Here is an 11,657-nt window from a genome sequence, read left to right as displayed (position 1 = left end):
CCAAGTGACCTGGGCACTGCATATCCAGGGGCCATTCCCAGCCCCCTCCCACCCGGACCATCCCCCGCCCCCTGCATTTCGGGTCTGGAAAGAAAATAAACCAAGGACACGCCAGACTGGTTCTGGGTGGACTTATTTTCCCTGCCAGCCGCGATCCTAAGGGGGGCTTGTTGTAGCTCCTTCAGTGTATCGCTTGCAGGTGATGCCAAATGCAGATAAGGAGCCGCCGCCCGGCCCTCTCCTCTGTCTAGACTGGGGAATTAATAAATGCAGCGAGATTGATCACGTCGCGCATCCACTCTTGGGACAGCGCGGAGGACAAGCCGTCAGGGCCCCCTTGCTCGCCCCGGGGCCCTCGGGCCGGCCTCGCGCTCGGTGGCTGGGCCGCGGTGGCAGGCGGGCGAGGGGCCCCAGGGTTAGGGGTTCGGGCCTCCAGCCTCGCGGGAAAAGGAGCTCAGGGGCCCGAGGGCACCCGGTCGAAAACGGAGTGAGGGTCGAGGGGACCTTCGGGGGCGCCAGGCTGAGTCCGGTTCCAGGATCTGAGGCAAGGCTGATTTGGAACCGCTCGCGTTAGCGAGCCAATCGGCTGCCATCCGAGCATCGCACGTTTCCCGCCCAAACAAGGTCTCCCCACAGCCTCCCTCGGTGAAACGCCGGGGGGATGGAAGGAGAGTGGGGAGAAGGCCGGCTTCCGGGAAGACCGGGGAGCTCAAACTCCTCCCCGGGCCTCCCAGGGCCGCCCGGTTCGTACGGAGCGCCGGGCCCCAGCCCCGCCCCCCCGCGAGGCGCCCAATCTCCGCCGGGCCCGCCCCTGGCCGCGCGAGGGCACGTGGGCTGGAGCTGTGGGCCCCTTGCGGAGCCGAGGCGGCCGACTCCGCCAAGCCTTTTTTTCGACGCAGCACGTCCCAACCCCCACAGTCTTCGTCCTGCCCGCCCGCTGCGCCAACAGCACACAAGAGCGGCATCGCATCGGGTTATTTTTTTTATTATGATCAAAATATTTGTTCCACTATGAACTGGCTGTTCTCACAATAAATAACAATAACTTACGTTTTGTTCGGCAAAGGCTCACACACTCTGTCCTCCGTCGACTGATAATTTAAAACATTTTCAAGGAAAGTCACGTTTCTACTCTTGTCCGGCAGTCATGCGCTTTGGGGATTGAGTGTCCGTTCCTTTGGATCGCCCCAATCCTCTGCCCGGCTACAACCCGGCGAAGCCACCTGGGAGCGCGGGGCGGGGTGGGCACAGGCGCCCGCGGGGGCCAGCTTGGGGCTGAGCCGGCTTGGGACTTGCCCTGCGCGTTCTCCACGCAGACGTGGGCACGTAGGCGGGGGGCGCCGAGCGCCGGCGGCCCAGCTGAGCAAGGGAGAGGAGAAGGCAGAAGGCATTTATGCCGCTAACGCTAGTAAATCTCGAATTTGGGTTTTGTAAAAATAAAAGTCCTCGGAGCAAGTCTCTCCAGTCTGGTGAAAGCAGGTTGCGTCTCGGCGCTTTGAGCTGTCCCGACCGCTTCTCTCAGTCCTCTCTCTTTAAATAACAATAATAATAATTACAAAGGCGAGAGAGTTTTCGGAGCTGGAATGGCCTGAGCATGGGTGAGTCTCATGCAGGGGGCATGCGAGGTCCGCGGGCTGGCGGGGAAGGGTCCCCCTCACGTCTCCACGGGACTCGGCACCATGCTGTTGGGGGTATCCGGGAGCTGCGAGGACAGGGAGGTCACATCGCTGCCAGAGGAGTTGCCTAGGGAGCCAGACTCGGAGAAGGAAACCTGGGGCAGGGGAGACGCCAGGAAGGAGCCAGTGAAGAAGACGCGCCCGAGCTGGTTTTCCCGGGCCGCCTGCTCCGAGTCGGGGGTATATCCCTTGGGGACAGGCCACCCGCTGGGAGCAAGCCCTTGAAGTCGGCCAGGTCCCCAAGCGCAAGAAGGGGTATGGGGCGGCGGGGGTGGGGGGCGGTTTGGTTAATCCCTCGACCTCTCCTGAGAGAGCTTTAACCCAGGGAGACCTGGTTTAGAGCAAATTATGGGCCGAGTGTGCTAGCAGCTACCCAGTCCCCCAGCCATACCGGCTTAGGGCTGTCCAAGCCCTCAATGCTTTGAGAATACCCCCTCCCTTCCCAACTTGACTAAGGGGCTAAAGCCACCCCACCTCCCTGAGACTCCTGAGGTCCGGGCGGGCATGGCAGGGCCTCACCAGCTGCTGGAAGGCGGGTTGGTCCAGGTCACTCTGGAGGGCGAACTCACTGAGCGCTTTCCAGGGCGGCTGGTACGTCTGCACCTCGACTGCGCTGCCCTGCACGGCGCTCTCGTGACGGATGGGGCTGCCCGCCACCAGGGGCGTCCCGGTCAGTCCCTGGAGGCTCTAGGGGACAAGCAGAGGTGGAGGTGGGAAACGCTAGAGGTCTTGCGTTTTGCGCCACCTTCGAGACTGGGGCCCTCAATCCTGGCACATGATTTAGAGCCTAAAACTGTTTGAGGGAGGCATACCCTTGTCTGCAGCCGAATGAGCCCGCCTTCCCCACTGGAAATACTCCGTGTCCCACCACAGGCCAGCCTCGCTGCTGGAAGTCAGCAGGGCAAGGGAAGCAGCGCGAGGCCTGCCTTCCCATCCTCCAGCTTTACAAAGGAAAGTGTTCAAACCCGGAGTCATGTGGAGAGAAGGACATAACCTGCCCCGACTGGCGGGCGCTGGCAACCATGCCGCCTTGGGCTCCAAACTGCTCCTCGACCTCAACCCAGGTTTATGCTGGCACTGGGGTAAGACCTGAAGCTTCAGATACAATAATTCAGGAGCCTTCTACCCCAACTAAACCTTGCTCTGGAAGCACAAACAGACGCTCTTTGGAGAGTCCAGTTCCCTCTGGATCTCCCGAGAGCCGGCCCAGAAAAGGGTAGGCAGATTCCCAGGCGGGAACCCAGGCCCCACCCTGCCGTACCCTCTAGCGCCCGGTCCCTCACCGTCTTGTCGTTATGCTGCTGCTGCTGCAGCTGCTTCATGAGGATAGATTTCTTCTTGTCCTTGCAACGCTTGTTCTGGAACCAGACGCGGATGACCCGCGGGCTCAGGCCGGTCATCTCCACCAGCTGCTCCTTCATGAGCGCGTCGGGCCGCGGGTTGGCGGCGTAGCAGGTCCGCAGAGTGTGCAGTTGCTTCTCGTTGAGCACAGTCCGCACGCGGGTTGTCTTCTCTGTTTGTTTGTGCACGTGTGGGCGCAGCGAAGGCTGCCGGCCCGACCCCGGGTCTGCAAGGAAGCGAGAGGTGAGCGAGCGGCCGCCACCCACTCTCCCCACGCCCCGCCCCGCGGCGGCCCAGCGAGCCCTCCGGGGCCCGATTTCGTTTCTCTTTTATTCCGTTTATTTCGTTTTATTGTTCGTCTTGGCTCCCTTTTCATCCGTTCGCCCTGCCCAGAAAAAGGCGTGCATTTTTGTCCCTTCCCCAGTTCCTCCACAGGGGTCCCCGCAGTGACTTCCCGGGAGCTCAGGGAGGGCGTGGGAGCTGTGAGCTAGGCCTGCTCGCGAGTCGTGAGTGGCCGCTACCGGCTGTGCCCCCTCCTATTACCCGACCCCAGGAATGCCCAAATGGGCCCCGCGGGAGGAGGGAAGCCCTCCGGAAGAAGTCGGAGTTTCAGAGGAAGAGGAAGAAGGCGCGCCCAGGACTCTGGAGGGGGAAGGTGACCCATGCGGACCCCATGCGTCCGCACTGCGCAGGGATTGAGGGAGCTTGTCTCCCACTCCCGGGGCACGGGAGAGGGGGTGGCCTCCAAGAGCGCTTCTCCTCGATTCAAAGGGCGCTCGTACAGGGCCGCAACGCTAGTCTTGAAGACCTGGCCGGGGGTTCAGGAGGGCCTCCAGGGCCTGGATAGTTCCTTCGTGCCTCTCCTAGGCCCCCTGGTCTCCTCCCTCAAGGCTCCAGGTTCCCTAGCCCAGCAGCCACCCTCCCAGCCCGAGTGCGCGGCCGCTGGCACTCTCCTCTCTTGGCCTTGGGTTCTCTCAACCCCGGGTGGAGGAAAATCCTGTACAAATGGTCCTTTTCCCTCAGCCGGCAACCCGCAACAAACAAAAGGGAGTCCCTGGGAGACCAGGTGCACTTAACACTGCTTTTATCCCCTTTCACACCCCTTTATCCCAACCAGGTCTACACACCCTTGAATACAAGTCGAACCATTTCAGTTTCTATCATCTTCCAGACATTTCTAGTCTGGATAAATATTTACAAATAGCCCATCTAGCCTAATTTCCTCATTGTATAAAGAAGTAAAGGGAGAACCAGAAAGACTGGGAGCACTTTAAAGCACACAACGCCCAGAGGCTCAACCTGGTCTAGAGATGGGTGCCTCAGGTCTGCTAACTGCTCAGCCAGGGGCACCATTCCTACCGGTAACCACACGATGAGACCCCCATCTATGGCGCCCTCATAATTAGGACCCAAAGTATCCATCCCTTGAGGTGTTTTCTAGGCGTCCACTGTGACTCCACGCCTACCTCTACCTCGCTGAGAAACATTTGGCTAAGTTGTTCATCAAACTGGGCCTCAAAAGACAAATGCAGACATTGGCTCTTTGTTGAGTGGTTAGCCTTCAGAGCCTGTCTTTACGGGTGGGCCTGGCTGGCTGAGCCCAGCTCTAGGCTGAGAACTGTATTCCTTACACACATACACCCAGGCAAACCTATCTTTTCTCTCTGGCAACACATATTCTGCTTGAAATTCCCAGTACAAGTCCCTTAGACAAAGTCACCACTTAAAATTCCCCGTTGTCATTTACCTTCCTGTTCCTAGTTCTGTGTTCCACATATTCCTGGTCACTGCGCACACTTACACACTAATACACACACGATCCCGGCTCGAGTTTACCCACATGTAATTTTTTCCCCCGGCACACACGAACACACAGCCGCATTCCTAGCACACAGTTCTGCACTCACCCAGAAAGCCTCACAATCCTGACAAGTGGAAATATACCCAAGAGACAACTTTTCCTCCGAGCACAAGGACCCACCTACGAACACACACACATGCACTCACACCGGCGCTGGCGGCACAGGGCCGGGCGCTCGCAGCTTACCTGGCAGATGCAGGCCGCGGGGTCCGGGGAGCGGGCCGGGGCTGCGCGGGCTGTCGGCCGCCGCGCGCTCCAGCAGAAGGCCATGGTCAGCGCGGCAGAGCAGCTCGTGCTCCCGCAGCGAGAACTCGTCGCCGGGCAGCAGCTGACGGCTGCACACCGAGCAGCGGAAACATTCTATGTGGTACACGCTGTCCCGTGCCCGCATCACCAGATCGCTGCTGCTGAAGCCCACTTGGCACTTGGCGCACTTGATGCCGAAGAGCCTGCGGGCCCAAGGCGCGGGCGGTGTCAGCTCGGGGCCTACGGCCGGCCTCGCCTCCCGAGCTGCTTACCCAGCCCGGGCACGCGCGCCAGGACGCTCGGTGGCGCGGGGACAGGCTCTCCGGGGGTTCCCAGACCCAGAGGTGCGCGGAGGCACGCCTTCGGGGTGGGGGCGGCCTTTTCCCCGCGCGGGGGCGCGCAGGCGGCCAGCCGTCCCCAAGCCCCGGCCCCTGCGGGCGGTGGCTCAGCCCAAGCTTCCCCGGGGCCTCACCTGACGTAGTCCCGCTTGCAGTAGGTCTTCCCGTCTCTCACGAAGCACGTGCACGTCTCGTCCAGGTACTGGCTGCACTCGGCGCACTTGAGGCAGGCGGCGTGCCACTCTAGGTCAGGCGACACCCGCAGGATAAACTGGTCGTGGATCTGACTCCCGCAGCCCACGCACATGGCGGTCCCGGGCTTCTCTGCCGAAGAAGGGCGTGGGGCCCGCGTTAGGCCCCGCTGCTCGGACCCCGGCAGAGGCAGCTCCAGCCCCAACCCAACCCGCTTGCGCTCTTGCTCCCTTTCAAGAATTGAGACCACTAGGAAAAGAAAGTGGTCTCTCGAAAGATCCAGACAATTGGAAACGAAAAAACAAAATCTTCTGAATTTGTTAAGGTTTTTTTTGCCTCCTCCCACCCTCCTCAATTTTTTTTCCCGCTATTACATTCACTTGGACACAAGCGTTTTATCGATATATCTTATAACTAAAAGCTAACATGTAAGTGAGAAGAAAGAGTGAATAGACATTTAAGCCCTACAGACGCCACCCCATCAATACTGAACAGTGATGTTCAGGCATTTCCGTCCGCACACTCCCTCTCACAGAGACTCCCTCCTATCCCAGCGCAGACACATCAGCGTTCAGCGGGGTCTCAGCTCATCCTCTTTGACATTTCTTAGTTTAAATACCCCAGATCAAGCGAGGGAAATCTTCCTTATTTAAAAGGCCGACAGACAAGCAGGCAGGCAAACCAAAAAAAAAAAAAAAAAAAAAAAAAAAAAAATCCCACATCGCTAAATCAAACCTAATTGCTTTAGCGCAAAACAGAAGCAGATTTCACAGCCTGAGGTCAGCCTAGCAGGCTTGAAAAAGAGTGCTTAATTATAAGCTAAAACAACAGGATTCCAAAGGATAAGCAGTCCTGCAGGGAAATGCATTCGTTTTGTTTTTTCCCTGCCAGTGTCCTGTCAAATAGAAGCCACTTGTAGAATCCGCTAAACATTCTTCTGCATTAGAAATATTGCATATTAAGCACATGCACACACACACAGAAAAAGACTTACTCTTGGAATGATCCCCCATAGTACCCAGAAAAGGATAATGAAAAATAATATCCACCATGCAGAAAAGAGATGTGCGCAAAGCGTGCGGCCAGAGGCAGAAGGACGAAGGTCGCGCGCCCAGCCTCGGCTCTTTGCTAACTAACTCCTCCTGCCCCGCGGAGTTGAAGGAGCGATTCCGCACCGGCCCGCACGCAGCATGACGTCAGCACGCACTCGCCCCGGGCCGGAGCTGGGGGCGGGACCTGTGGCGTCACGGAGCTTCCCCAGAACCGCGGGGGATGCGGGGGAGGTGTTGGGGACCTGGGGGCTGATGGGCGGGATGGGTTGGGTGGAAGGCGGGGGTAACGGGGGATTGGCTGGAAGGAAATGGGCCAACCCTGATTGGCCCGGGGTGAACAATGGAGAACAGCCCCCTCCTCTGAAATCTACAAGGATCCTCACTCTGACCAGGAGTCGGGCTATCCCCGCTCGACCTTGCGTCACCGCTGAGCAGTCTCCAGGGCCGCTGCAGCTCTGAGCTTCCCCTTGGACTTGCGGGGCGGTCTCCCCAGGCGCGCTCTAGCAGGGTGATGGATACCTGGGGAGTGGAGGAGGGCCTGTCCTTTAAATGCTCCCTTCTTTCATGGGGTGGGGGGGGGGGAGGAAATCCACTCTCTTGGGACGAGAGCTGGGCGGAAGGGTGGTCTGGCCAAGACCTTCACCGTCCAGCCGGTCACCTTTTTCCTCTCGGGCGCCTTTGTTCTCAGAGTCCAAGCTAGAGAGAGAGGTTAAAGGTTTGGATAAACTCTGTTTAGACGTCCCTACCAGTCCGCCTGTGGAAAACTTCTCCAAGTTGGAGAATTAGGTGGGTAACATCAGAATGCAGAATCCGAAAATCCAAACCGGATCCAGATTCTAGCTTTGACTTGGATTTGGGGCGGGGGTGTAATTCGACACGGATACCCGCATGCTCTCCCCACCCGAATAGCACAACTCCTTCTAGGAACAATGCCGGGGTCGAGTGTGTGTTCCACTTCCAGAATAAACGGTATTTATAAACTCTTCTGTTTTATTTCACAAATCAACTGCAATGCAAATAATCAGAAACAAATGTGGCTCGCGGGGTAATTTACTATCTGTGCAGTGGCTTGTCGGTCCTTAGAAAACCCGCGACTTCTGAACCGAGTCCAGGCATTTCTTTCTTTCAAAGAAATCGCTGTGGGTTTTGTTTGAAAGGGTTCAAAGACTGGTCCATGAATTATAAATAACACCTATCCAATCATGGTGGCTGTTGTTTTTCCACTAGAAGGTGAGCCTAGAATTTGGTGGGCGCCTGGGTGGGGCGCAGGTGGGCGCCTGGGGATAAAATGTTTCCACAGGAATCCCAGAGCCGGGCCCCCGTTGGCCCGAGGGCGCGGCCGAGCTCTCGGCGGCCCTCCTGCTAAAAACCTAAGGTGGGTTGGCCCAATGCTCTGGGCTGCTCGCCGGGAAATGGGTGCAGCCAGGTGCGCAGCGAGAGGCTTTGCAGAGGCTGGGGCTAGGCTCTCAGTGCAAGCTGAACTCGCCACGTGGTAATGGCCCACCGCACAGCAAGTGAGAGCCCCGCCGCAGCCCAGCTGTGCTGAGCGCTTCACGTGGCAGCCCCGTCGGTCTTCCAAGACAACCACGTTTAGAACGTTTGGTCTTCTTATGGGTCTGGTTCTTCCGCACCGCTTACCAACCGCTGTGCCAATGGGCCATTTCTTGCGTCTTTGGCCACTAGCGCCCTGAACAGCACTCCCGCTGAGTGTGTGTGGAGCAGGTCCGGGATGGGGACAAGGCTGCGTTTGAATAATGTGTCAGTGTAAATAAACGGGGTTGAGGAGTGAGGAGGCCGGGTATGTCTGCACTGGACCACTCTATGACCTCAGGCATTTTATTTTCTTTCTGACCTTTAGTTTCCTCATCTGCAAAATGGGGGATTAAAAATGGTATCTACCTCTACTATTGTAAGAAATAAAGTATTCTCTGGAAAAGGCTTAGAACAAATCTGGCACATAGTAAGTGCAATACATGTTAACTATGATAATTATCATTATGGCTGTATCTTTGTGCTGAGAGCCTCTATGTATGCTGTGCCTTTCCTGCCTGTTCCCAGGGCCCTCATGTGTCTGGGTATGGAGGGGAGGTCTCGGTGTATCTGCGTATGTGTCATCTGATGATTTCTTTGTGCATTTCCATGTGCACTTGCTCTGTGTGTGGAGGCTGGAGGATCAGAAAGTGTGGTCTGAGTGTAGAGTTTGTGTCCAGATGAAGTCTGTGTGTCTGGGCGTCATCTCAGAATGGGGCCAGGGTCCCTGGTAAGCATGCTTCCATAATGAACTAGGAGGGGCTCCTGGCCCACTGGCCTCCCTGTCCAGCACTCTGAGCCTGGCCTGACTTCCAGCACCGCACCAGGAGCAAGTAAATCAATAATTCAAGGGTACAGGCGGCCAGGAGGGGGCGGCTCTGGGCTGAAATCCTAGGACTGGGCCTTTAACACTTTCTTGCCAAGAGGAAAAATTCCTCCTTAGCACCCAGAAAAAAAAAAAAAAAAAAAAAAAAAAAAAACAATCCTTTGAGACCCTATTAGGGAGGAGGAGGTGATGGGGACTTCTCCTGGGATGTCAGGTAGCCAGGTCAACAACTGATATGTGTTCAGTCTCGATCATGTGCAAAGCCCCTGTTATCAGCCTATTAAGTCTTTACAGCAAAGTTATGAGGGGGGAAGTATTAGGCTCATTTAATCCCTGAGGAAACTGAGGCTTAGAGGGATGATATGATTGCCTCTGGTCACAGGGTAATCAGAGCTGGCATTCAAAGCCGTTCTACCTGGCTCCATCTTGCTTGCTTCTTGCACACATGGGTGACCCTTGGGGGCCTGGTTCCATCACTTATCAGCCTCACTCCTCTGGAGCTGTGAAACCAGGAACCCGTTTCAAGAGCCTTCCCTGTGGGCCTCCTGGGTCACAGCCATCTGTAGAAGACCAGCACTGGAAGGAGAGAAGAGAAAATCCACTTTCCCTGGCCCAGCCCACAAGGTGCCACGGATCTGGCCCTACCCTGGTTCTCTGCTTCCCGGCTGCTCCCAGGGGCCCCTTCGCCGTGCCCCAGGCTACAGCACACAGATCTGGGTATCTCCTTTCCTGGGCTTTAGAGCACTCTCTACCCTTCCTGGAAAGAGCAGTTTGAGCTCCATAGCACTACAGTACATACATTATCCCATAAAATTAGCCCCAGCTATGGCTCTCCTCCTGAGAAAATTCCAGAAGCACAGAGAAGTCTCTCTGGACTCCTTCTCCCCAGACCTCCCTCACCCCATCACTGCTGCCTTAAACTCCTCTCACCATTCCCCTAAAATCTAGGCTTCCTGTGCAGAAATTCTAGAGAAGGCACTGAAAAAAAGAGGGTCACTCCCACTACAGGGGTAGCAGCTCCAACCCTGGGAACAAGACCCAGTAGAAAGAGTGGGAGAGCATGAGGCCTGGGGGCCCAGCCTGGGAGCGGGTCACAAGGCAGGCCAGGCCATCGCAAACAAACCGGCCTCTTTATTTCACAGGTTTGCTTTGTCAGTCCTCCCTTCTTCTTTCAGAACTCTAGAATTAGGAAGCTGGGAGAGTCTTTGGAGACCTTCTCTTTCAGGCCCTTGCTTGCCAGAGAAAAAACTGCAGCCCAGAGGGATGGCCGTCTTGAGCCCGTCTGCTCCTCACACACAGAGCCCCCGGACAGCTCTGCACAGACACACCCAGGCACACACACACTCCACCTCCTTCCCACGAGCTGCCTTCCTGTTCCTACCCACTCAGGATACCGTTACCCACCAGGAGATGTTTTGTCTCCTGTTTCTCATGGAACCGCACCTGTGGGGAGGAAGTGGGGCCTCACCTCCATCTTCAGCAACTTCATCACATACAGGACTCTGACATGGGGCCACCCTCATACACATGACTGCCTGTGTCCTCACAACACATCCCCCGAGGAGTCACCACTGTTAAAATTATCCTTGTCTCCCAGATGAAGATATGGAGGCTTGGCGACGTTAAGTAATTTGTCCCATGTTACATACATAGCTGGTGGAGCCTGGGTTTGAACCAGTCTCTCTGGCTGTGGAGCTTACTGGGGGAATCGGTACACGATCTTGCCTCCGGATCACTCACAAAGCACATGTGCCCTGTCATCCAGCATGGAAATGACAGAGATGGAGCTGGAAGTCAGGTCCCCTGGCCCGGACCAGGGGTCTTCCTGCTAGAGTCCCTGGGGATGGGATTCTGCCATTGCCCACCTGAGGACCAGGCCTCCCCTCTCGCTCTTGCCTCCATCCCCCTCCTACCCCACACCCTTGACCTCCACTTCTCTCCAAAGGCAGTTGGAGACATTGTATAGAACAGGCCAGAGAGGGCTTTAGCAACCGCATCATCACCCATTATAGGCTTCTGAGAGCTCGATGTGGGGGGAGGAGCTGGGCACTGTGTTTCAGAGAAAGCAGCTAAGGTCTGGGAAGAGGAAGAAGCTTGGCAAGTCAGGGACAGACTCCAGGCCTCCCGATATCCAAGCCCGTCCTCTCTCCCCAGGCTCTCTTTGACCCCCACTAACTTGCTTTGAGCAAACAGGTACCCAGTGGCACTGCTGGGCCCTCCCCCTCCTCCCTGAGCCCCTTTCTCTCTCCCTAACATTCACTGAGTCCTTCCTGCGGGCAGGCCCTGAGCTTCACAATCCTAGACGCTCCAATTTAAAGCCCCCCCCCCCCGCCCCGGGCAGGACAGGCTATGTAAGTTGTGGATACCAGTGTGAAATGAAATGCAAAGCCCCTCACTCAAAAATTTTTAAGAATTTCAAGACGGCAGTGGCAAAGCATGAAACCAAGCATGGGGGTCCATGGACTGCACAGGTTGCACGTCCATGAAACCCACCCTGCCACTGAGGTGATGAGGCAGGTCCTACTCACATCTTCCAGCAGCTCGTAAATGAATAAATGAGTAAACTTCATGAGTTCATACAACTAGTAAGAGGTA

General features: G+C 56.6%; 1 protein-coding gene across 1 annotated transcript; it reads right to left on the bottom strand.

Annotated features, from left to right (window-relative positions):
* Positions 1-969: 969 nt before the first annotated feature.
* On the bottom strand, positions 970-6,788 carry ISL2 (ISL LIM homeobox 2). The gene is made up of 6 exons (XM_021099017.2): positions 6,649-6,788; positions 5,597-5,786; positions 5,065-5,327; positions 2,960-3,243; positions 2,196-2,363; positions 970-1,771 (listed from the first exon to the last, which is right to left on the bottom strand). The coding sequence occupies exons 1-6, from the start codon at positions 6,704-6,706 to the stop codon at positions 1,655-1,657; spliced, it is 1,080 nt and encodes a 359-aa protein (XP_020954676.1). The 5' UTR covers positions 6,707-6,788; the 3' UTR covers positions 970-1,654.
* Between the last annotated feature and the right edge of the window lie 4,869 nt (positions 6,789-11,657).

Source organism: Sus scrofa, chromosome 7, assembly GCF_054392235.1.
Source record: "Sus scrofa isolate SSC_HxYL_T2T_F1_AM1 chromosome 7, Sscrofa_HxYL_maternal_Yorkshire_Landrace_v2.0, whole genome shotgun sequence".
Taxonomy (NCBI): Eukaryota; Metazoa; Chordata; class Mammalia; order Artiodactyla; family Suidae; genus Sus; species Sus scrofa.
The sequence above is the reverse complement of the archived record's forward strand: the minus strand, read 5'-3'. Positions and strand labels throughout refer to the sequence as shown.

Excerpts from the sequence above, each read along its gene's own strand:
- ISL2 (XM_021099017.2), bottom strand. The coding sequence starts at position 6,706 with ATGGTGGATATTATTTTTCATTATCCTTTTCTGGGTACTATGGGGGAT. Across the intron at positions 5,787-6,648 it reads TATGGGGGATCATTCCAAGA|AGAAGCCCGGGACCGCCATG; the intron begins GTAAGTCTTTTT and ends CTTCTTCGGCAG. Across the intron at positions 2,364-2,959 it reads AGCAGCATAACGACAAGACG|AGCCTCCAGGGACTGACCGG; the intron begins GTGAGGGACCGG and ends CTTGTCCCCTAG.